This window comes from Megalobrama amblycephala, linkage group LG1 (genome assembly GCF_018812025.1).
Source record: "Megalobrama amblycephala isolate DHTTF-2021 linkage group LG1, ASM1881202v1, whole genome shotgun sequence".
NCBI lineage: Eukaryota > Metazoa > Chordata > Actinopteri > Cypriniformes > Xenocyprididae > Megalobrama > Megalobrama amblycephala.
Window position 1 is genome coordinate 2591926 of NC_063044.1, and position 25755 is coordinate 2617680.

General features: G+C 39.2%; 1 protein-coding gene across 9 annotated transcripts in view; it reads left to right on the plus strand.

Moving 5' to 3' along the window:
• Window positions 1-777: 777 nt before the first annotated feature.
• Window positions 778-25755, plus strand: part of bptf (bromodomain PHD finger transcription factor) — a 38516-nt gene continuing 13538 nt past the window's right edge. The window contains exons 1-23 of one of the 9 annotated variants that reach the window (XM_048162875.1): window positions 778-1656; window positions 4288-5113; window positions 7260-7480; window positions 9370-9579; window positions 10531-10710; window positions 11176-11361; window positions 11487-11635; window positions 12119-12450; window positions 12560-12691; window positions 13727-13856; window positions 13966-14101; window positions 14213-14497; window positions 14661-16482; window positions 16944-17068; window positions 17148-17276; window positions 17409-17559; window positions 17859-17979; window positions 18236-18479; window positions 18748-18918; window positions 20371-20507; window positions 20596-20710; window positions 20974-21149; window positions 21647-21935. In XM_048162875.1, the coding sequence (XP_048018832.1) occupies window positions 1173-1656; window positions 4288-5113; window positions 7260-7480; window positions 9370-9579; window positions 10531-10710; window positions 11176-11361; window positions 11487-11635; window positions 12119-12450; window positions 12560-12691; window positions 13727-13856; window positions 13966-14101; window positions 14213-14497; window positions 14661-16482; window positions 16944-17068; window positions 17148-17276; window positions 17409-17559; window positions 17859-17979; window positions 18236-18479; window positions 18748-18918; window positions 20371-20507; window positions 20596-20710; window positions 20974-21149; window positions 21647-21935 (6751 nt within the window). In that variant the 5' untranslated portion in view covers window positions 778-1172. Of the gene's footprint in view, window positions 1657-4287; window positions 5114-7259; window positions 7481-9369; window positions 9580-10530; window positions 10711-11175; window positions 11362-11486; window positions 11636-12118; window positions 12451-12559; window positions 12692-13726; window positions 13857-13965; window positions 14102-14209; window positions 14498-14660; window positions 16483-16943; window positions 17069-17147; window positions 17277-17408; window positions 17560-17858; window positions 17980-18235; window positions 18480-18747; window positions 18919-20370; window positions 20508-20595; window positions 20711-20973; window positions 21150-21646; window positions 21936-25755 lie in introns of all 9 variants that reach the window. The other 8 variants (XM_048163017.1, XM_048162746.1, XM_048163097.1 and 5 more) reach the window with 8 other exon arrangements.

Here is a 25755-nt window from a genome sequence, read left to right on the forward strand (position 1 = left end):
AAGAAAGAAAGAAAGAATGCACTTTTTCTACCTGGGATGAGAAAGAAAGAAAGAAAGAAAGAAAGAAAGAAAGAAAGAAAGAAAGAAAGAAAGAAAGAAAGAAAGAAAGAAAGAAAGAAAGAAAGAAAGAAAGAAAGAAAGAAAGAAAGAAAGAAAGAAAGAAAGAAAGAAATGTACTTTTTCCACCTGGGTTGAGAAAGAAAGAAAGAAAGAAAGAAAGAAAGAAAGAAAGAAAGAAAGAAAGAAAGAAAGAAAGAAAGAAAGAAAGAAAGAAAGAAAGAAAGAAAGAAAGAAAGAAAGAAAGAAAGAAATGTACTTTTCCCACCTGGGATGAGAAAGAAAGAAAGAAAGAAAGAAAGAAAGAAAGAAAGAAAGAAAGAAAGAAAGAAAGAAAGAAAGAAAGAAAGAAAGAAAGAAAGAAAGAAAGAACTGTACTTTTCCCACCTGGGATGAGAAAGAAAGAAAGAAAGAAAGAAAGAAAGAAAGAAAGAAAGAAAGAAAGAAAGAAAGAAAGAAAGAAAGAAAGAAAGAAAGAAAGGCTACTTTCCTAATGTGCACATGGGGGGGGGGGGGGGACAGGAAACATGATAATTGTTTTAATTTTAATGATGTTCTGCAATATCAAGACCAGCTTATTTGATTCAGTCCTCTTCTCTCAGATCAGTCTTCTTCTGTCATCCCTCCATCTCCATGAACCGACAGAAGTTCACACGTAGAAGAAAATGGAGAGCAGATGACAAGCGCCACTGCCTCAGAACACCACCAAAACCACCAAATCTCCACGAAGAGGCACATTTCCACGTGCTTAAGGGCCTAATGATAGTAAAACGAGCTCTGGAAGCGTGTTGACAATCGCGAAATACAACAAACATCGTGCTGAAAGCGGCCAGCGTTGAGTCGGAGCGCCGGTCACGTGACTCCAGCACAGGCCTGCTTGTCTGTTGTCAGCGGACGGAGAGGGAGGAAAGAACATGGCGGCTGCGAGCGACCTGAAGCGGGGCGCCGGGCGTTCGTTTTAAGCTTTCTCGCGTTAACCGAGACCGGGGCTCCGCGGGACTAGTGCATCCTCACCTGCACGGGATCAACTTTGCGGTGGTGCCCGAAATTCCGGGTTTGGTGCGTGTAAAGTGCAGGCAAAACGCGAAACTGAAGAGAATAGATTTTTATCCATAATGAGGGGGAGACGAGGCAGGCCGCCCAAAGCGCAGCTGGTGCAGGAGCCCTCAACGGGGCCGGTGCGCGGGCTCAGACCCCGCCGGGGCTTGCGAGCAAAGGTGAAAGTTACCTGCGATGATGATTATGTCACCCCTAAACGAGGGACCCATCATCATTCAACACGAGGCCGAAGAAAAGCGCGATCCGCGGCATCGAGGGGCAGAGGAAGAGGCAGGGGAACGGCCAGAGGTAGGGGGCGGCGGAGCACCGCGAGCGGGGTGGTTTACGACGACCACGAGAGCGATGAAGATGATGAAGATGCTGTTAGTTTGAGATCAGAGGAGGAAGAATTCATCGAGGAGCCTCTGACGGATGAAGAGGAGGAGGAAGAAGATGAGGAGGAGGCCATCAACGACGAGTCCGACTACCTGGAGGAACTGGACGAATTGGAGGAAGACGATGCGAGTTACTGCACGGAGAGCAGCCACGGCAGCAATGCAGGTACGGTCGATCTCACGAGCGTCTGATCCGTGTGCTGTAACGAGCGCGGAGGAAACTCAAACCATCGCTCTTTTGTGGACCAAAACACTCAAAATGGATCCTGGTGCTTTTCTATGCTGGCAAAGGCCGCGGGTTTAGCATTTAGCTTTAGCGCGATAGTCACTTATTGTGAGGAAATTGCGATTGCGGGATGTTATTAAGATATAAAAAGCTTTAGAATGAAATATTAAACTTAAATATTCGTATATAGCAATAAAGAAATGTTTTAATATAAACAAAAAGTTAGCTTCACTCGTCAATTATGTATTTGCTAACGTTAGCCTGTTAGCGTATTAAATCCAGACACACTGCATGTTTTAAATACTATTAAATCACTCTTTCTTGTTGTTTGATTATATTTTAAAGGGTTTAGACTGTAACGGGATCAGTGTTTAGTCTCATACACAAGCGCAGCAAAAGTTAGTTAGCCCATCATCTTGCTAAGTTAATTGATTACGCGCTGATAAGATAATTTATTAATAAAATGATCTGCATATTCCATAAACTTGATTAAAGTACGGTTATATTTAGGTGTTTTACTTACTATCCACCCTCATGTGCATGAGGCTGTGGTTGTCTGACTGGTGTTTTTGGAGCACGTAGCCAAAGCTGAAGTGCAGCTAATGACAGGGCAGCATGCGGCCGATTGTTTTGAAATCCAGCGCCAGTCCCGATGCACCTGACGCGGGGAGGAAGTTTAATTTCGACCCGCTACTGTGTCATGCTCACACATGACGTCATAATGCCATTTATGATGTAGCGTGTGAAGGTTTTGGTGCTGCTGTAATGATTTACCCGCCTTATGAGAGGCAATTAGGCTTAAAATATTTCTCGAGTGATGGATGATGTGTTAAATATGAATTTGCTTTCTATTTCGAAAATTCAATTTACTCCTGTGATCAAAGCTGGATTTTCAGCATCATTACTCCAGTCTTCAGTGTCACATGATCCTTCTAAAAGGCTGATTTGATGCTAAAGAAACATTTCTTATTGTAATCGGTGTTGAAAATAGTCGTGCTGGTTAATATTTTTGTGGAAACCAATTTTCAGGATTCTTTAATGAATAAAAACGTTTAAAAGAAAGACATTTATGATGTTACAAATCTATTATAAATATCTTTACTGTCACTTTTGATCAATTTAATGCGACTTTGCTGAATAAAAGCATCAATTTCTTTCCTAATAAACCTGACCCCAAACTTGAGCAGTGCTGTGAATATTAAATATATAAACGTTTTTTGCAGAGATTAAAATGTATTTTTATGTAAATTAAGTATACCGTATGCAGATTTCTGTTTTGTTGCCTCCATTTTTTATTATTTATTTATTTATTTTTTGTTAAAACATTTAGATGCTGAAATCCTGTACATTCAGCTGCTGCAAATGTAATATTTTCCTTTGGGAAACATAAATATTAACTGTTGGTTTAAAGGATTAGTCCACTTTCAAATAAACTTTTCCTGATAATTTACTCTCCCCCATGTCATCCAAGATGTTCATGTCTTTCTTTCGTCAGTCGAAAATAAATGAAGGTTTTTGATGAAAACATTCCAGGATTATTCTCCTTATAGTGGACTTCAATGGCCTCCAAATGATTGAAGGTCAAAATTACAGTTTCAGTGCAGCTTCAAAGGGCTTTAAACGATACCAGACGAGGAATAAGGGTGTTATCTAGCGAAACGATCGGTCATGTTTGAAAAAAAATACAACTGTATATGCTTTATAAACACAAATGATCGCCTTCCGCGTTCCGTATTCTTCTAAAAGCGTATGCTGTATTTCCTATGCCTTTTCTATTCAACTTACGGAAAAAACGAAACTGGCGCCGCGTTCGTTCCGTAAGTTGAATAGGGAAGGCGTAGGATATACGCCGTAAGCGTTTTGAAGAATACGGAAAGCGAAAGCACGTGCAAGGTGATCATTTGTGTTTATAAAGCATATACAGTTGTATTTTTTTTCCCCCCAAAATAACCGATCGTTTCGCTAGATAAGACCCTTATTCCTCGTCTGGTATCGTTTAAAGCCCTTTGAAGCTGCACTGAAACTAATTTTGACCTTCAACCATTTGGGGTCCATTAAAGTCCACTATAAGGAGAAAAATACTGGAATGTTTTCATCAAAAACCTTCATTTCTTTTTGAATGAAGAAAGAAGGACATGGACATCTTGGATGATATGGGGGTGAGTAAATTATCAGGAAAATTTTATTTGAAAGTGGACTAATCTTTTAATACAGCATACACAACCACTGAATGTTATGTTCCTTATTGTCTCGTTTCTAAGTTTTTAAGCAGATCATTCCTGATGTCTGACTAACTGATTGACATATTCATTGTTGTCTGAATCAACATGAATTTTTATTGTGATATTTTTACTGATAGTTTTTAATGCACGTTATTCCAAATGCACTCTAACATGACATTCTCTATCATTTTTACACAAACAAAAAGTGTTTACATAATATTACATAAAGTCCCAATGCAATTTTATTATTGTTTTCCTCCTTGAAAAAATTCATGTTGTCTTCAATTTGTTGGTCATTAGAGCAGTCACATCCAGCAATCAAAACTAATTCTGATTCTCTCTGTTTTAGTAGGTCGTAAAAGGCCAAGACCAAGGCGACCACCTTCTCCTATTCTGGAGCAGAAGGAGATTCCTCTTCTGGAGCTGCCCAGTTCCTCCGAGGACCTTCTCATTCCCAACGAGCAGCTACTCAACGCGTCAGCTATTTATGAGGTCCTTCGCAGTTTCTGCACCGTCTTGCGTCTCTCTCCGTTCCGTTTCGAGGACTTCTGCGCCGCTCTGGTCGGACAGGAGCAGTGCACGCTGATGGCGGAGACGCACATCTGTCTGCTGAAGGCCATTTTACGGGAGGAGGACACCTCCAACACCACTTTCGGACCCGCGGACCTCAAGGACAGCATCAACTCCACGCTCTACTTCATTGACGGTATGACTTGGCCGGAAGTGGTGCGTTCATACTGCGAAAGCGACCCCGAGTATCACCACGTGCTCCCTGACCTGGAGGGCGAAGACTATCCATTCAGCCCTTTGGAGAGCAAAGTCAAGGTCTTGCAGTTCCTGGTGGACCAATTCCTCACCACTAACCTCGCCCGTGAGGAGCTCATGTCCGAGGGGGTCGTTCAGTACGACGACCATTGCCGGGTTTGCCACAGGCTCGGCGACCTCCTGTGCTGCGAGACCTGCTCGGCCGTGTATCACCTGGAGTGCGTCAAGCCTCCCCTGGAGGAGGTGCCCGAGGACGAATGGCAGTGTGAGATTTGTGTGGCACACAAAGTGCCCGGCGTAACAGACTGTCTGACAGAGTTCCAGAAGAGCCGGCCGTACATCCGGCAAGAGCCCATTGGTTACGACCGACATCAAAGAAAATACTGGTTTCTCAACAGGAGGATCGTTGTGTGAGTATTTGCAGTATATAATACAAACTGCCGAGGATTTGGTGCAAATTAAAAAAAAAAAAAAAAATTGATTTTTTTAAATGCTCACTTTCAAGGAGTTTCATTATTGACCCGGGGTTACACTTTATTTGGTTACACTTTAGTTTTTCAGTGTCATTGTTACATATGTTACATGTAGTTACGATAGTAATAACTATAAGTTATGCATAATTACATGCAACTAACCCTAAACCATGCACTAACTCCAACCCTCTAGTAAGTAAATGTAGTTATTTAATATTACTCAGTACTTGAATGTATAATTACAGTGTAACAAAGACACCTTAACATAAAGTGTAATCCTTTATTTTAAGGTGTCTGTGTTACGGTGTAATTATACATTTAATATAGCGTTAGGGCATGGTTTAGTGTTATAACCATAATTACTATAGTAACTACATGTAATATGTGTAACAAGGTCACTGTAAAATAAAGTGTTACCCAATAAGGTCTCATTTATTAACCCAAGTTAATCCATTAACTATCATAAACTAACAATAGGCAATATATTTTTTACAGCATTTGTTAATGTTAGTTAATAAACATGTTCATGTTAATTCAAAGTGCATTAACTAGTGGTAACAGATAAAACATTTGATCTTAATGTATTGGTAAATGTTACAATTATCATTAAGATTAATAAATGCTGTGGAAGTATTGTTTATTGTTAGTGTAACTAATGTTAACAAATGAAATCTGATTGTAAAGTGTTACCATAAAATGATCACGTAACATGATATTTTCTAATGACTTGGTTAGGGCTGCAAGATATATCACACGATACGGAAAATAACTTTGAACTTAAATGTGATTACCGCGGACATGGGATTCTTAGTGCGATTATGAAATCGCAAAGGCTGCGATTATTTTATTTATGTGCAGCTTGTCAATGAAGTATGGCTCCAAATACTAATCCATCTGAAAGCACTGTGAGTTTGAGTCACTTGTAATGTACATTTGAAAAAGCAACATGCTTTACTCAGTACAAACATCTTTCCAGACATGAGAAGCATTTATTAACATCTTGTCCAACAAAAGACAACATTTAAATATAGCTGCAGGCAGCGATGACGGGCCCAAGCCTGGTGGCATTGCCAACCCTGTGGCTTCAGGGCAACCGTGCACAGCGGGCTATAGGCATTTAAACATAAAAGGATATAAAGATAAAGGGACTATGTCACAGTCATTTGAATAAACCATATATATACTTCAGCAGTTGGTGCCCATATGATCACAAACCACAACAGCCACATCCATGAGATTGTTTAAATTTAGATGAATTTCATGTCATAGAACATCATAGGTCAATTTCAAATGAGTGCAGAATACTGTCCTAATCTGCCATGTCTGTGTTTTTCTCAGACAACCTCTATAAAAATTCAAGAGTAAATTACATACTTTTATTTGCGCAAATTCACTCTGAGTACTCTGAGAAATCTAATCCAGTCTTAATGCGAATGTCTGTGATTGCTTATGTTATGTATTATCCTAACACGTTTTTTGACCTACCTGAGCTATTGTTTGTGACCAAAGGTTTCAGTAATGAAATTTGGGTAATTGGGTATTTGAACTCGCAATACTCTTCAGGGTGTAATGTTTACAGGCGATAAAGTAAATTTCTTCAGCAGCAAGCAAAGATGTGTGCACAAAATAGGCACAGAATGTGTTCAAAACATGCTTAACTGTTTCAGTCAATTGTTTCAATTGTTCAATTGTTTTGATTTCACCCTCCAAAACTATTTCAGACAAAACTTCCAATTTTTTGCTGTTTCGGCTGAATATTTTCAGTTGCCACAATGTAACATTTCAGCCTAGCTTTTCTGAAAAAGTGAAAAAATATAGGATAACACTTTATTTTACAGTGTCCTTGTTTCATATGTAATTAATGTAGTAATAACAGTAAATTATGAATAATTACTTCCAACACCAAAAACCAAACCCTAATCCTCCTAACCCTATAGTAAGTACATGCTGTTCATTGATATTACTCAGTACTTCAATGTACAATTACACGGTTACAAGGACACCTTAACATAAAGTGTAACCAAATATGGTTAAAAGTTCATAAAGTGCCTGTGTTTAATGTATGTAACCTGAACCGTTTCAGAGAGGAAGATGGCGAGGATGAAAATAAGCAGACCTGGTACTACAGCACTAAAGTCCAGCTCGGGGAGTTGTTGGAGGTTCTGGATAAAGGGTTCTGGGAGAATGATCTCTGCTCTGTGCTGGAGGAGATGAGAGAGGAGATCCACACTCACATGGACATTACTGAGGAGCTCACTAACAAGGCCCGTGGGAATAACAAGGCATACCTCACCGTTGCCAATGGTAAGAAAATATATAAATCAAAGCTCATATATATCATTTTTATTACCATCATTGACAATACACATTCCTTTGGATGTGCAAAGTGAGACAACCAAGTAAACAACTTGATAAGTTTGTTTACTTGACTGTGTGTGTGGTTTTTTTTTTGTTTTTTTTTTGGGACAGACATTGAATTTTTTCTTAATTAATCTTGTAGGATTTACTCACAATAAAATACATTAAAGTTTTTTTTTTTATAATTGTCACAGAGATTAAAATACTAATTTTTTTCTTATATTATGTGCAAGGATGAAATAAAGTTTGTTTCTTCCAATTTTTTTTAATGTAAAAAAATGCTGATATCCTGTTCATGTTTATTAAATGCGTATTTCTTTTGGGAATCATGAATATTAGTTGTCGTTTTAATACAGCATACACAACCACTTAACATTATGTTCCTCATTGTCTGATTTCTTAGTTAAGTTTTTAAGCAGATGCCTGATCATTCCTGATGTCTGACTAACTGATTGACTTATTTATGGACACACGTTGTCTGAATCAACATGATTTTTTTTTTTGGAAACTGGTAATTTTAGCAACCCACACTCATTTTTCCCCTTTTCTAAATAGGACATGAGTCTGCTGGTCTCTTGTTTGCTCTGTGGAAGTACTTATTTCATTTCTTTAAGTTAAGCCTTCGGCTTTCTTGTATGGAAATGACAGAAGTTGTTTTCCTTAAGTATGTGGGCATTTTTTGAAGTATTATATATAATGACAGATTACGATTGCAATACTAAGACCCAACTTTAATAAATTTGCTAAAAAAAAATGCTCAGTGAATTTAATTAAATTGTGCATGACTTTTACACATAATTACATTAAGCCTTTTCAACAAATATAATTTATTTCAATTGTCTTGTTTTAGTTAAATCCATTTAGTAAAGCTTACCATATATTTATCAGAATATATGCACTTTTATAGTTTTTTATTTTTTATTTTTATTTTATTACTTGTTTTTTTTTAATTACTTTCAATATTTATTTTATTTTTAAAAATGTTACTGCATTGCATTATTGGATAATACCATTACACATTTCTTTGTAAATATTAGCATTTTTGCATTATTATTATTATTATTATTATTATTTGTATTCTGTATCATTATAATTTTTTCCAGGCATAAAACAAGAAGTAGCCATATTTAAAGTACGAAATGAAATAACATGAATGGATGGGGGAGAGGGAGAAAAAAATAAAAAATAAAAATAATATATATATATATATATATATGTCACTGTATGCTCTGGAAGGATATTTGCAACCCAATGTAGTAAATTAAAATAAATAAATATATATATTATTATATATTTTAATTAACTACATTGGGTTGCAAACATCCTTCCAGAGCATACAATGACTGTCTGAATCAATAATAGTTAATTTGAAGGAATACAAAATAATAAATTTGGATGTAATTCAAATGACTCTAAGGTGTATTTCTGCTCAGCTATTTTTAGCAGTGCAAAATTGCTCCACCTGCACTAGAGTGAGATTAATCTCGTAAAGGTTTTGTGGGCAAGAATTTCACAAGCTGCAGATGTTTCATACATAGCTTTGGCTCCTGCATGCAAACTATTTCATGTGGTACTTTGAATGCATAGTCGGGACAGATAAGTTTCAAGTAGTTATTTTTCAAAACGTACAAATAACTTGTAGGCCATTGTATGTCAGTGATTAACCAGCTTATCACGTTGACATATCTTTAGGCTTATGAAATGTTGATCTCATTTGATGTTAATAGGAATTAGGAATGGATTTGTTTAGAGAAACACATTGGACAGCTGTTGAGGTGTTTCTGTATTGTAAGTGGCTGAGATCTTGAGAAAATTCTTTTATGCATTTTCTACAGATGTGATCCTGGACCGCCTGAAGACCAAGCAGGAAGCAGAGCTCGAGGAGGTGAAGCGACGGGCAGCGGAGGAGGCTGAGAGGGCCAGACAGGAGTTGAAATCGGGATCTGGTGAACCAGCTGTGAACGATCAAATGAACTCGAACGGATCGTGTCCGCAACAAGACTCCAGTAATGGGAATGCGATGAATGAGCAAACTTCGGCAGATGGTTAGATATCTTTTTATGCCTCTCTTAGTTGTGTTTACATGATTTTGTGAGTTTTTGATGTCAGTTTTAATTGCAAGTGCATATTTCTAATTGAAGTCATTCAGGCACACTTGTGATTTGGGGTCTGTTTAGTAACAATTGCATTTTGTACTTTTTTTTTTTATTTTATCTTTTTACATTTACATTCATCATCTTCAATATATTCCCAAAATGTTAAAATTATGTTTATAATTTACAAGAGTCCAACTGTCATTACAAACCTGGAAATATCAGGAAATTTAAAAAAAAAAAAAAAAAAATTCTATAATGAGTTTCCTTTTTTTTCCTCTAAGTTTTACTCTACTCCTATATTATTATTATTATTATTATTATTATTATTATTTATTATGATATTACTCTTGTGTAGAGATATTTTATACTTGATTGCAAGCCATAGTGATATTTGTGATTGAATTGTTGTTTTGAGTCTGTTCTTTGATGAACTGGTCGTGAGTGATTCATTCGCGAATCGATCTGAATCAAAGCAATTTGAGCAAATACACTACTGTCCAAAAGTTTGGGTTTTATCAAGCAAGGATGTATTAATTTAATCAAAACATTGATAATAATCAGAAACATTGAAAACTTTGTTTCTACTCTCTACTAATCAAAATTGACTAGACAGGCCATGTACAATTTTTTGCAATTCATTAGTCAAAATATTTGGAAATCCTGGATTTAAAATGTTTGTGAATCAATCCACTCTTTTTAAAAGCTTTTCGGCTCTTTGTATGCAAATGTGATGCACAGAATTCAATGCAGGACTTGTAGTATGTGGTAATCTTGGCTCTTCTCAAAAAAACAAAAAAACAAGGCTCTAATCCTCCTAATTTGCATTTGAAACAGAGATTTTTGCATCTCTCATCTGTTATCGTTTAAACACTAAACCCGGTCTCTTTTGTCAAATTTCAGCTTCAGCCTCAGCTGTCCCAGTTGGTGAGGTGGGCAGCACCAATGTTCCTGAGCTCGCGGTATCCAGCTCAGCCATTCCGACTAAAACTGACTCCCAGAATCCCACAGGGAATGCTGTGACATCATCTTCCAGTGGTGAGGAGGCAGGGGAAGGGACTGATGGGGTGAAAGAGTTGGCAGGTACAGCGAGTTCTTTTCACAATGTTCAAGTCACATGCTTCTTTTATGCAAAGACTGTCCTAGCTAGTTAGTTGCTGTTAATTTCCAAGCTAGGAACAGATCTTCCATTTTCTTGTTCTGAAACAAAGACCCTCCTGGCACAAGAGACCACCTACTTTGCCCAGCAACCTTTGCTCAACAGTGCCATCTATAGAGCAGCACTGGATCTTTGCCATCATCTGTGGTACATTGTTTACTGAGAGTATAGAGCCTGTGAATTAGATTTAACAAAATTTATAATGCTATGCTGATATGTACTGCAGTGTTAATGCTTTACTACAATATTATTTTGGTTGTGGTTAGAGTGAAATGCTAGTGTACTACATACTGTTCTGTATACTTGATAATGACTACTTTTTTTTTCTTCGCTCAACATGGCCATTACTGATGTATCTCATGTATCTTCTGTCACTGTTTCTCCTTCAGATAAGAGCTCGGAGTCTGCAGCTCACGGTGACGGTGATTCTGTACTAGAGACTGAACCTGCACAAACAGTGGATGAGAACAGCTGTAGCAGTCATTTCTCCATTTCTGAATGCCTGCGAGGTCCAGAAGAGCCTGACCTGGTGGACCGATCCTCACAGTCTTCTCTCAATAGCCAGGATGAAACAGGTTTCTATGCACCTACATAAACACACACAGAATATATTTTTAATTTGTTATGCGTTTTATTTATTATAAACACACACACAACTGTTCCAAAGTTTGGGGTTATTTATATAATTTTTTATTTTTAGGTGAGGGTAAAGCTAACGGAGATAGTGCAAAGACAGGATCTTCACGCATGATTACACGACTCCGGAACCCTGATAGCAAGCTAAGTCAACGCAAGGTCATGCAGGACAAAGATGGCAGCTCTCAGGATGGTAGCAGAGCACTTAAAGAGGTGAGACTGTTGACTTTATTAATGGTGACAGATGACATCTTGTATAGAGGATGTTGATGCTTTGATGACGAAAGAGATTTGCTAAGGCATGAATCAATATTACTGTATCGTCATATTAAGCAAATTGTACCATAGGTCTTCAACAAAAAAATGACATAGTTGCTTTGAAATGCACATATTAGGGGCCATTCACACAGAACGCGTCTTTGCGTCTAAAAATGTGAGACGCAGCGCTCAGGAATGGTTTTAAAAAAAGCGCAGCGTAGAACGCGAGCGTCTCGAGATGCGCCTTTGAGACGTGATGCAATAATCACGTCTCAAAGACAATAACGGAAATAATAGAAATGTCCGTCAAGCGCGTGTTTACATAGAAAAACAATGGGAAAGTAGCGCATTGGAATAGAAAAACGCGTTCTTTGTGAACGGCCCCTTACACTGTAAAATTATAAATCAAATCTGTTAATCATGTTAATGATATTTCAGACTCCCCCATTGTCGTCATTTGGCTCCTTTAAGAGAGATTCAAACAAGAGCAGTGGCTTTTTCAAACTGGGCCAGGAGGGTAAATTTCGCGTCTACCACAACCAGTACAGCACTAACACACTTGCCCTGAACAAGCACCAACACCGTGAGGACCATGACAAACGCAGACATCTTTCCCACAAGTTCTGCATGACTCCTGCTGGTGAGTTCAAGTGGAACGGATCGCTGTATGGCTCGAAAGCCCTGACTGTGTCCACTTTGAGATTAACCATCATTCAGCTGGAGAACAATGTCCCTGCTCCGTTCTTGCATCCCAACTGGGCATCACACAGGTGAAAGTCTCACAAGTACCAGAAGGACTTGTTTTTATTTTAAATGTGCTAACGTTTCCTAGAAGAAGCGTTTAACCATGTCATCCTGTGACCTTTTCCATTGCTGTAGGTCAAACTGGATAAAAGCTGTCCAAATGTGCAGCAAGGCGAGAGAGTTTGCGTTAGCTTTGGCCATTCTAGAGTGTGCAATCAAGCCAGTGGTCATGCTCCCTATGTGGAAGGATTCTCTCGGTCACACAAGGTCAGTTTATTAATACAAATATTAAAACATACTTTTGATGCTTTGAGTTTGAATTTATACTGAATTTATACTACGAATGCAATATGGTGACTCCCAATGCGAGTGCAGACAGTGAATCTCACATGATCCGTTGCCTGTTAGAGCTGGATAGGATGGAAAATATAAAAAAATATAGATAATAACCAACAGTTTAGAAACTTGGCGACCTCCTTCAATTTTATTGCCTTGAGATTTGAATGCTGCTTTATTTATGGCATCTGATGCTATAGCTGTTTTGAAAGTCTTCCTATAGTAGCAGTCATTACAAAGCTTTTAAAAGTATAAAATAGTTAAAGTGCACATGTAAAAGTATTATACAAACATCAAAAAGCATAAAAGTTGTAGTTTGAAGGTCATACAGGCCAGACAGATAAATGCATAGATGAGCTGTTTAAAGTGTTTGTGAATTAAATTTGTGTTTGAAATTGAGGAGGGAGGTTGAATACATTGTCAATTTTCATCTGTGGGATTTTTAGAGATATGCAGATATAGATTAAAAAAAAAAAAAAAAGCTATCAGAATTGACTAAAGGATTGTGCCGAGTTTGGTGGATGAGGAAATCTATGGGATTTTGGGCTTGTTTGATATTCTGCAAAGGAAAAAATGTCAGATCAGTAAGGAAAGTCATAATAACCCAAGTCATGTCTGGTCTGTGATGGTGGATGTAGCTTGAAAGCTTTAGAAGGATTTGCAGTCAGAAAGGACTTAGGGATTTTGTAAAAAAACCAAAACAATAGCAGTATGTTGGCTTCGTTAAGCCAGCATAATTGTCATGTGCGGTTTATGGGGAATTAAATGCTTTTTTGCATGTGTGGATAAGAATACCTTAATCCAGTAATATATTTTTGCACATTGTTGCTTCTAAACACAAAAGCATCCAGAAATGGTGGAATGCCTCAAATGCTGGAGGCTTTCCAAAAATGTACAATAAGTCACCTTTATGTCCCAGTTTTGGTGAACTTTCTCTTTATTTTTTTGTGCTTCATCTTTCCGCAGGCTTCATCGCATGACCTCTGTTGAGCGGGAAGAGAAGGAGAAGGTGAAAAAGAGAGAGAAAAAACTAGAAGATGAAGAGACTATGCAGCAGGCCACATGGGTGAAGTACACTTTCCCCATCAAACACCAGGTACATCTGAACACTTGCCAGCTGAGCATTTTATTTGAACATTTTAGGAAATAACGGCTTCTCCATTTGAGCTAAAGGCATTCAGTAACTGTTCAAACATATTCTGTAGGTGTGGAAGCAGAAAGGTGAGGAGTACAGAGTAACTGGGTATGGAGGCTGGAGCTGGGTGAGTAAGACGCATGTCCATCGCTTTTTCCCAAAACTACCTGGAAACACCAACGTCAATTACCGGAAAGCACTTGAGGGTATGTTGTTTGCTAGTACAGAATACTACAAAATGTAATTGAAAATTCTGGGAAATAAAAAAGTATTATTTTTTGTCAGAATTCATTTGATAAAACATTTTTTTTCAGCAGCTAAAACTGGAATGGACAATCAGGCATCTCTTTCAGAAACACCAAAAACTTTGGTTAAAACAGATGAAATTTCATCTGAAAATGTGCCTGAAAAGGATAACTTCCAGGACACGTCACTGGATTCTTCTGAAGAAAAGGAGAAAGTGGAGAAAGATCATGTGTTAAAAGATGAAGAACAAAATGAAGAAAAAGAGAATGAAACAGTTACAGAGAAGTGTGATGAAAAAAATGGATCGGTAGAACAAATGGACACCAGCACTCCCAACTCTGTAAATGATGAAAAAGGTATTTGCAAAGTTTAACCATTTTCACAGCCCTTTTTTATGTACCCAGGACAGTACATCAGAAATGATATAGCATGTATTGACTAGTATTTGAATGCATAAAAATAGTTGCTTTGTAAAGTGGAACAAAGTTGCTAATGTGTCTCTGTTTTTCATGTTTGTAGCTAACATCACAAATGCCCAATCCGATGACTCTCCTTTGAAAGGAGAGCCTTCGGATAGTGAGGTGGTAAAGGATAGTGCTCCTAATCAACCCCAGCAATCCTTCTGGCATGATGTTGTGAATGTCAGTGAAGGCTTCTTGCTACGTACGGCATACAAGAAAATCAAGGCATCAAAACTTGATGGCCTTTTAGAGAGGCGAGTCAAACAGTTCACCATAGAAGAGAAGCAGAGGCTTGAGAAACTCAAGCAGGGAACAATTTCTAAAACCTCAACTGAAAAGCTAATGGAAGACAAAGAGATAACCATTGCTGCTCAAGACCAAAAGGTTAAGATTGAAGGAACTATCTCTGAAACTCCAAAGGCTAGACAGACTGAGGGGGTAGCCTGTCTAGTGATCCAAGAAAAAGACAATGTGGTCAAAAAGCTTGATTTTAATCAAGAGGAAGAACAGGCGAAGACAAACACTTCAGGACAGAAGAACATCCTGGATGTTAGATTAAATGACTCTGGTGACTTAGCCCCTAAAGAACATCAGCAGAAATTGACAGAACCAGAACCCAAGACCGCCAGTAGGGTAGCAATGTCTGAGCTTAATGGAAACTCTCAAAGTCTGGATCAAAGCCTCAGCTTGAACACTAAACCCGATAAAACCGTTACAGAAGTTACGTGTCCACCTGAAGACTCTGAGAGGAAGGACATCATTGAAAACAATGAGAATGACCTAGACGTAAAGAGAACTTTGCCTTTGCAAGTAAATGGAAAGGATGGTCCTGTTGACCCAGAATGTAAGAATTTGACTGATAGTGTTAACACAAAGGAGCTAACCAATACAGTTGTGGAGGAGATTAAAGCAATATCACCAAAGGAAACAGTGAAGTCGCTAATGAATGGTGACGCCACTCAAGAGTGTCTTAAAGAATGGACTAATAGCACGATTCCTCAGGTGAATTCGGATGAGGATAAAGGGGTTAACAAACTTGACCCCGATTATCCACCCCCTCAGAAAATGGCCAAGTTGGAAAACAACATTGAAGAATCTGAAGACTCCACGGTTTCTTCTGCTGTACCTGAACCTTCTTCTGTAGCTTCCGAGTCGAACACAAGATCCGAGGTGCCTAGTCATAGCTCTAAGGTAGAGCCGATGCAAGTTGAGGAGGCAAAACCTCCTGTTCCTTCTCCCGTCCCTTCAGCGGAAGAGTCCAGCTTAAGTAGTGACCTCACTGAAAACAGCAGCAGCCTTGGCGAGACTACGACTGTCATTACTCAAGTCACCACAACTACAACCACAGTATCCACAGAGTCCCGCATGGTGTTGACCTCACGTGACAGTCTTGCTTCCAATAACGGGATCAGTACCCCTGTACCGACAGATTCTAAGGTGGAGTCTACCAGCTCTGTTTCAACACTCTCCACTACTACCACTACTGTTACAAAGGTTACAGACTCATCCCAGGAAGCCACTCTAACAAAGGAGTGCTTGACCACTGTCACAAAAACACTGACCGATACCAAGTTGAGTCCTAGTGGTGCCACTGTAAAATCTATGACAGTGAGTCACGAATATTCCACCAGGGACAGGGTACGACTGTTAAAGTTCTCTCGCACCAAGAAAACGCGCTCTGGAACGGCCTTGCCCTCGTACCGCAAGTTTGTGACCAAGAGTAGCAAGAAGAGTATCTTTGTGCTTCCCAATGACGAGCTGAAGAAACTTGCAAGGCGCGGTGGTATCCGCGAAGTTCCTATCTTTAACTATAATGCCAAGCCGGCCCTGGACATCTGGCCCTACCCATCCCCTCGACCAACATTTGGGATCACATGGAGGTTTGTATCTTTGGGCTCTTTTGACTTGGGACAGTAATAACCTACCAATGTCCTACAACCACTTAGAACAACTTGACAACTTTATTGCAATTCCCCGGGAACGCACTGGCAACCCCCTAGCAGTTTTGGTGGCAGGTTTAGTTTCAAGAACCACTCACTTTTGTTCAGAGAATGTGGTGATCTAGTTTATCTAATTAATCTACTAGTTTCCTTAAGGTTCTTTGCAGCCTTTTCCTTTACTACTATGTCCTTGGTCCCAATTAGTGTTCATATCTTTCCTTAAGGTTAATTTGGTGTCTAGAGGAGAGACCGAGATGTTGATGCTAGCTTTCCATTTATGAGCTTTTTCAAGAACAGTACTGGTCACCAAAAGACCAAATAGGCCTATGAGATCTGCATGAATACCTAATTTTTAAAAACAATTTATTTGATGCTAATGAGCTGGAGGTTCTTTAATTCAGATACCGACTCCAGACGGTGAGGTCTTTGGCTGGAGTGAGCCTAATGCTACGGCTACTTTGGGCCTGCCTCAGATGGGATGATATGTCTGTGAAACCTTCACCTACAGGAGGGACAACGCGAACAGGTTGGCGCTTAATATCACTTTGGCATTCATGAAGAACTTTAAAAAGCCAATGCTCAACCATTTTTGTGTAACTAAACAGAGACATCTGACACTGATATCACCACCACTGAGATCATCAAGCGGAGAGATGTTGGTCCTTATGGCATTCGTTCAGAGTATTGCATCAGGAAGATCATTTGTCCCCTTGGGGTGCCTGAGACTCCCAAAGGTAATGGTGACTCAAAGAGTCCTTATGCCAGGCAACCCTTTGTTTTCAGACATGGAATGTCTTCTATAATGCAAGGCTTGACTGACCAGAAACACTGTTGATATTTGGTCTGTCCATCATTCTTTTGAGCAGAGACTCCTACACCTCAAAGGAAAGGCCTTCGTTCAAGTGCTCTGAGACCAAAGAAGCCAGAACCGGCTAAGCAGACAGGGCCTGTTGTGATTGAAACCTGGGTGGCCGAGGAAGACCTGGAACTTTGGGAGATTCGAGCCTTTACTGAAAGGTGGGAATTCCCTCTTTTTTCCTGTTGTATTTGTGAATTTGCACGCCCTCACAAGTCAACACAACATTCTGATTCCTTGCTTACTCATCTGTCAAACACTCCATCAAAACTTAAGATTTTGGACAAAGGATGGTTGTAGATAAGACATGAATATATGCATTTTCATATTTTAAAAATTTTAAAACCTTCTGAGTGTTGCACCTTTTTCCAATTCAAATGCATTTTTAATTTTTTTGGTTGCACCTTTGTTGGTAGAACACCTCTTTTTAACATTTGTTTTGAACCTTCTGACTTCTCAGGGTTGAGAGGGAAAAGGCACAAGCGGCTGACCCAACTAAGGTTAGTGTGCAGAAGAAAGCAGAGGAGGTCAAGGCCCAATTGGAAGCTCAGCTAAAGCAGCAGAGATTGGCAGCCCAGCAGGTGGGAATGTAGACATGTGCCCACCTGGGGCGCCCCTCATAACCAGGGGCACAATGCTGAAAGAAATTGGTTTTCTTCCCAATGGGCCTTTTGATTGGTTGTTGCCTTTAATGATAATTTAACTCTCAGTTTGGTTGGGGGTGTTCTCATAATTTTAATAATCTTGTTTTGGCTGATTTGGTCTTGTTCATTTATCTTATAGCCTAGTATCTTTGTTTATATTGTCAAGTTGCATTTTTCAATGATTATATTGCAGAAACGGTTGGAACAGCAGAAACCTAGCAGCACCACCAGCACCACATCCACCTTGACTAGCACCCCTACGACCCCTGGGACCACTACTCAGAAGGTGGTGGTGGGCTCTATTAGCGGTCAGGTAACTTCAGCGCCAAAAGTGGTAATGACCACCAAGCTGGGCTCTCCGGTCACATTCCAGCAAAACAAGAACTTCCAGCAGTCCTTTGCTTCTTGGGTCAAGCAGGGCCAACAAGGCAATACAGGTCAGTCTTTACAATGTTATGAGGATGCATGGTTAATTACAGTGCTTGATGACTTTTTATTTTAGATGTTGTTGTAGTGTGTTTTTGCACGTCGTTGTATTTGATTGGAAATTAGCAGGATTTTATTTTTTGGTAAGATTATTTGTGGTGGTGTATTTGGTGCCTGACATTGACGTTTGTTGTCCGTGGCGTACTTGGATGCAACCGCTGCTGTATTTCCTGATTGAGATGTATGTGTTAGGGTGGTGATCAGACCTGTGTCTTGCAGTCTCTACCAGTTCGGTTGTGACTGTGGCGGCGAGTAGCGCCACCACATCTGGGCAAACGTTCCACATCGCTGCTGCTGCAGGGTCGATGGCCGGCAGTGTCATCACCGCTAAACTACCTGTTCCAGCCAACAGCAAGATAGTCACAGTGAACGTACCAACCACGCAAGGAGGTACGGCAGGCCTCCAACATCATTGGCATGTGATTTTTGTTTTAAGTTAGGCCTGCCTGCACGCAGAGAGGCGTAATGTTAGCACCATATTCTTAAATGACACATTTTTTTACTTGGTTTCTAATGATGAATAGCATACCTTGTGCATGGGTCACTTAATGCAGCCTGTTAGTTATCTAAAAGGTTGTTCAGACTGGCAGCAGTTTGCTGCAGCAGAGCAGTTAAGTCATTCAGTTTCAATGAGACTAAGGAAACATTCAGTGTAATTGCTGTCATTGTGAACATCCCATAAAGTTTGGTACAATCTCTGTGTCTTTTTTACGGCTTCACTTTCAATTCAGTTGTTTGTCGTTGTTAAATACAAAGGATTTCTTTCTTCTTCTTTTTTGCAATTTTTTTTTTTTGTTCTGTTTGGCTAACACTTAAACTTAATATTCCAAGTCAAATATTTCTATTCTGATATCAATACACAACTGTACAAAAGTTTGTGGTCAGTAAGATTTTTTTTTTTTCTTTTGAAAGAAATTAATACTTTTATTCAGCAAGGATGCATTAAATTAATCAAATGTGACAGTAAAACATTTTTTAATGTCACCAAAGATGTATTTCAAATAACTGATGATCTTTTGAACTTTCTATTTATCAATGAATCATGAAAAAAATGTATTATGGTTTCCACTAAAATATTAAGCTGCAGTTTTCAACATTGATGATAATCAGAAATTTTCCTTGAGCAGCAAATTATCATATTAGAATGATTTTTGAAGGATCATAAAAAGGATCATCACAGGAATAAATTACATTTTAAAATGTATCTAAATAGAAAACAATTCACAATATTTCACAATATTGCTGTATTTAGTTTGTCTTGCTATCACCAGACCAAGCCCAATTTAAAATTGAACATTGGTCTGGGGAGTCTGCTATGTATTTTCTACTGCACAAGAGGCGTGATCAACGAGCATTATTCACGCGAAAACTCCAGACAGGTTTAGTTTGTATTGGTTTGTAGCATTGATCAGCAGTTTGCAGAAGCAGCAATGGCATCGAGCGATTTGTTTGCTAAACTAAATAAGTCATTCAGCGTCATCTAGAGGTTAAAAGGAATTGGATTGACGGTCGTGCTTGCCGTCGCTTCTCTATCGTCATCGTGTTATACCCGCCAATAGCGAGCAAGGTGGATAAGCCAGTCTGTGATTGGTTCCCACAAAAGTGTAACAGAAGCAGTAGAAATGAATGTACGGGTTTGCCAGGCGAAATCAAATCGCTGGCAGATCAGGCTGGGTTTACCCTGTCTAGTATTTAGTATCAAATAAATGAAGCCTTGGTGAGCATAAGAGATTTTTTTCAAAAACTTTAAAAAATCTTACCGACCCCAAACCTTTGAACAGTTGTGTATCTATGTAATGCAGTACTCTTGAAGAAAACTAAATCTACTCATTGTCTCGACAGGTTTGGTACAGGTACAGCAGAAGGTGGTGGGCATCATTCCATCAAGCACAGCGGGCACCGCACAGTCCTTCCCTCCATTCCAGCCCCGTACGGCCACCATTAACATCAGACCCAACACAACCACCTCCACACAGCAGGTATGAACTCTCACTAAAATTATCTGCTCTGGTCAACGGAACATTTTGCGTTCTTGCAATAATGTTTTATTTAATCGTTTATGCCCAGGTCATTACAACTGGAACCGCTCTACGACCAGGGATGACTGTTATACGCTCTCCCTTGCACCAGGCTACCACCCTGGGGAAGACTATCATTCGCACACCCCTGATGGTTCAACAAGGTATTCTTAACAAGGGTTTGTCCTGGAAATTAAATGATTTGTTTTCTACATTCGATTTTAATGGGTTTCTGTGCCTTTAATCAGTAGGATAGTAGAGAAGAGACAGGAAATGAATAGGGTCTCATTCAATTAGTGTTCATATTGTACAGCAGAATGACCATGTGACGTCCACAGTAACTTATGGCCAACTCTGTTGAATACAACACAGCTTTCTAAAGCTTTTCTGACACTTTAGAATGTGAATGTGATTTTATATCACACAGGTCAAGTGCAACAGCCAGTGCAAACAAGTTCAGGTGCTCAGGCGGTGGGCACTCCTCCTCGCCTCTCCACACCGAACCAACCCCAGACCCCACAGACGCCCTCTTCTCCCCGACCACAGCAGGGTCAGGTCAAACTCACTCTGGCCCAGCTCACACAGCTGACCCAAGGGGCTCAGGTTTGTACCAGTTTTAAATCAGCATGCCATCCAAATAGACCTTTATTTTCTTCTTTTAATGCATATTTTAATGTTCTTATTGTGCCCGATTCATCTGTGCACATTATAGAGTGTGGAATTGATTGTGTTTTTGTAGGCCAAAAATCAATTGACAAAAAAATCAAACCGTTTTTTCCCATTGGCTTTTGGATTGTTGAAGAAACATTTATGATTCCTACATGTATTGTTCATTATGATAATCTTCATGTTTTTGAGATATTGATGATGTATTTCATGTTTTAGAATAAAGCTAGTTATCATTTAATAACGTTGGTGTCGTCTCATCATCGTTTCATCTTAGTCATGGAAAAAAAGGTCGTCAACAAACATTTTTCGTCATAGGTTTCGTTAACGAAATTAACACTTATTCCAACGACTTTGTTTTTCAGCGGATGTCATGCCGCACAGGTTATTGATTAATGTTACTACTGAAATAAACTTGCGCTTTTGCTCTTCAGGGAGGGAACCAGGGGTTGACAGTAGTGATCCAAGGGCAAGGTCAGACCACCGGCCAGCTGCAGGTCATTCCTCAGGGGGTGACTGTCATTCCGGGGCCTGGTCAGCAACTCATGCAGGCAGCCATGCCCAATGGCCAAGTCCAGCGTTTCTTGTTCACACCCATGGCCCCTGCACCGGCGTCTGCCCCTGCTGCCCCCGCGGCTCCCACCACAACAACCTCATCAGGCGTCCCAGCCACAGCTGCACCAGCTGCCACCACCAGCACAACTCCAGCACCCATTCAACCAGGTAAGACTTTATTAGACGCTTTGTCACACACAGCATCAATACGGAACATTGTCTGGCAATGTTACAACTTCTGATTTAAATAATCTCCAAAAAAAAGTTTACTGATGCCACTTGAAGTTCTTGCACAGATTATATTAGATGCCTACTAGTCAAATTCTAAATAATAGAAATGGTTTTATTGCTCATTTTCTGCAGTATTGACACATCATTACCAGCTGTGCTTTATCACTCTCTCTTGTTAAGTGTCTTTCACACACACCGCAGTGTTTATTTTAAGTACATAGTCTGTTGCGCTACATGTTAGAGAATGAAGCAAGTCACTGTGTTTTACACGTGAGCAGCTCATATTCCGGTGTTTTCAGTCTCTCAGAGAGGCTCTGTTCACAGTAAATGTACCCAACTCTATCTCTGCATGTGCATCTGCATTATGCTTTTTCACATTCGCATAATTTCCAACATTTTTGTGGAGTGATTTTCTGTCTTTTGTTGTTTGATTCACATTAATGATTGATTAACTTTAGATTGCTGTTATTTTAAGAGCTAATGCACAGATCCAATATACTGACAAACATGCATTTAATTTCTCACCTGTTAACTTTCACTTAAGACATAACTGACTGCATTTACGAGGACACTCGCCAAGATGGGCATTTTGACATACTATAGTTTTGTGTGTGTTTGTCTGTTAGAATGCAAGATGAGGATTTAAGGCATAAAAAAGGTGCATGTGATAAATTTTGTGACAATACAGCACTGGTCCTGTTGTATCGAAGTTACTGTTCATGACAACAACACTAATACTTTGTATTATGAAAAACAAATACCCATTTTGTTCTGTGTATTTTATCTGTTCAGGGCTACGTTTCTCAAAAACAAAAAAGCCTAAGTAGATTGTAGAACCGTTGGCACAAATTGTCTCTATGTTCAGCTTGGCTCACAATGCTTTTGAGTAGGGTTGGGAATCTTTCAATAAAAATTTCGATTCTGGTTCGCCTGACGAATCCATTAATCAACTAGTACAAAAATAGTGGTAAGGAATAGGGTTGGGTATCGTTTGAATTTTAATGATTTCAATTCTGCTTAATTCATAAAGGTAAAAAAAAAAAAAAAACCTTAGTTATTCACATTTATTTACATTAATTATTATTGCAAAACATTTCATTGTAGCTGAATATCATGAATAAAAATCAATAGGCTAAAAACACTTACACAAGGAACTCTTGCCTATGGTTTAAAAATACCATAGCAAAAACAACTAGCCTAACTAATGTAAATTTCGAGCATTATTAACACACAGTTTCTGCCAATCTCATGTTAATCTTGAGTACCTATAGAGTAGTATTGCATCCTTCATATCTCTGAAAAGTCTTTCGTTTTATCATATCTATAAAAGATACATACGCTGTACCGAGTCTTTCCGAAAAAAGCAGAGCTCCTGGAGGCGTGCCTGCCGTGGACAGAGCTAAAGAGTCACAAGCACGTACAGCTTTTGCGTAGAGATCACCTGTAAGCTGCGACATCATAATAAATAAAAAGGGAACAAAAACGTTCATGTTGTTTACATTATATGCACTTGCGCGCTCCAGTGCCGAACTGAGACTTTTTTATAAAGCATTTATTACCGAAATTCCGGGAACAAACAAACATACGTGTGCAACTCCATTGCTGCCCCGGAAAAACAGACTTCATCCACTGTTCCCTTAACGCTGGGTTCTTTGGGAAGCTGAAAAGGTAATCTTTCCCTCACCACCAAAAACACACTCCTTTGGTGACAGGAGACTGCGTCCTCCGGAGGTCACATTCGAAGGCTGCATACCTCATCAAGGATGTCATATTTAAGAAAAGTAACCGTAATAAAATTGACTGATATTCATTGTGAGGTGTAAAATACTGTAATTTCTTTCTTGCTTTGCAATCTAATGGTTATTTTTCTTAAATGAGACTGCCTCGATGATGTATACAACCTTCATAGGGTGAATTGGGACACGGCCATTGTTGAAAAATCTTTCTGTTTCCGTAACCAAACGAATCGCGTTGATGGGCGTGCTCTTGCTCTTGCTCTGGTTGATGTGTGTGCACGCTTATCAGGGAGAAGTGCCCATACAAGGAATTCCGCCCTTTATTATGTGATAAAGGCCATACTCAAAAAAGTTTCGGCGAAACATGTCCATTGTATATTTGGCACAGAAATATTCCGCCACACGTCCAACTTGTGTTTTGAAACTTTGGCCATGTTTAGCATGCAAATGCAACTCTTTAACAGTGTAAATAAGTCAGAATGCATGAAATTGCATTAGACCCCCCCCCCCCCCCCCTTAAATACAAGTAAACGCTGAGTAATTGAAAGAGAACAAATAAAAAATTAGCAGTTGCAACAAATAAATCATCAGTAGCACCAGAACAAATATATGATTGAAATAAAGTGTTTTAAGATTTTCAGGTATTCTGGTTCAGAAACTAATCAAATGTAAAATGACACTGCACTTAAAGCCCCGGGTATACTTCGGCCGTCCGCGTTCGTGCACCGTCCGCATTACGCAATTTTCGTCATGCGGAGGGCTCGCGGCCGGCCGCACACCCGGACAGTCCGCGTTAGTGTTGTCACGGTACCAAAATTCCAGTAGTCGGTACCGATACCATGAAAATGTTACGGTTCTCGGTACCAATTTCGGTACCACAGCAAAATCTATTGGAACTATTTTACTATTTTATATAGCCTATTTTAAAAACATTAAATATGATTTGGAGTGTGTGTGTTTGTGTGTATATATAGGCTACCTCAATTAAATACATTTTGAAATATAAAAAAATAAATAAATAAATGCTCAAACATCCATTGTGTATGTTGAAAAAAACAGCATATGCTGGTTGGTTTTGAAGCTGTATGCTGGTCAAATGCTGTCCTGCTGGTCCATGCTAGTCCTAAGCTGGTCCTGGACCAGCATAAACCAGCTCAAACCAGCATACCAGCTTCAAAACCTACTTTACCAGCATATGCTCGTTTTTTCAACAGGGGTAACAGACGTGCGTGTTTATTTTAGCTATTCCGTCAGAGAAACAACACACTACAGCCTGTAAACTATGAAATAAATATCGGCAAATAATGGTAACCTAAATAATAAGAAAGTTAAATATTATTTCAAAAAGCATTCGTTTTTTATTTCCACACAAAGACGCGTCATATATAGCCAAAGTCCCGTTATTACTTTGATATAGACTGCTTTGCGCTTTGAGAGGGATGAGGACACGAGCAGGAAAGAGACCATTTCTCTTTAATAATATCTTCGTTATCTCCTATCTAGCCTAAAAACAACTGACACTTGTTGTAAAAGGTCTGAAGAGCGCGTTTTATCCTCCGCAGGGGCAAGACATTCAGGCTATGTTTGATTTAGCGCTGCCAGAGAAAACGAAAGTAAAAATCACTGGTGTGTGAAACGCGCTATACAAATAAACTTGACGCGCCTTATAAAGTCTAATAACAAGCACAAACTGTGTTAAATAGAAATTGACGTGCAAGCAAAAAGGTTTCTGTCCTACAGTGTTTTTTCTACTTTACCACAGTAAAGAATGCGAATAGCCTATAATAGGCCTCAATGCGAACGAAAGAAAGAAACGTTTATAATCCCCTGCGTGAGTGAAGATTTGGGAAAATAAACAGAGATTCCACGTTCAGTGGAATAATTAATGGAATATTGTTAAATTCTCTGATAATCAGGTGACCAGATCGCGATTCGCGAAACAGAATACAAAGCTTAAATGTATGGACTCACGTACCTCTCTTATTCGGCATGAACCAAAATGTTTCCATGGCTGCGAAGTC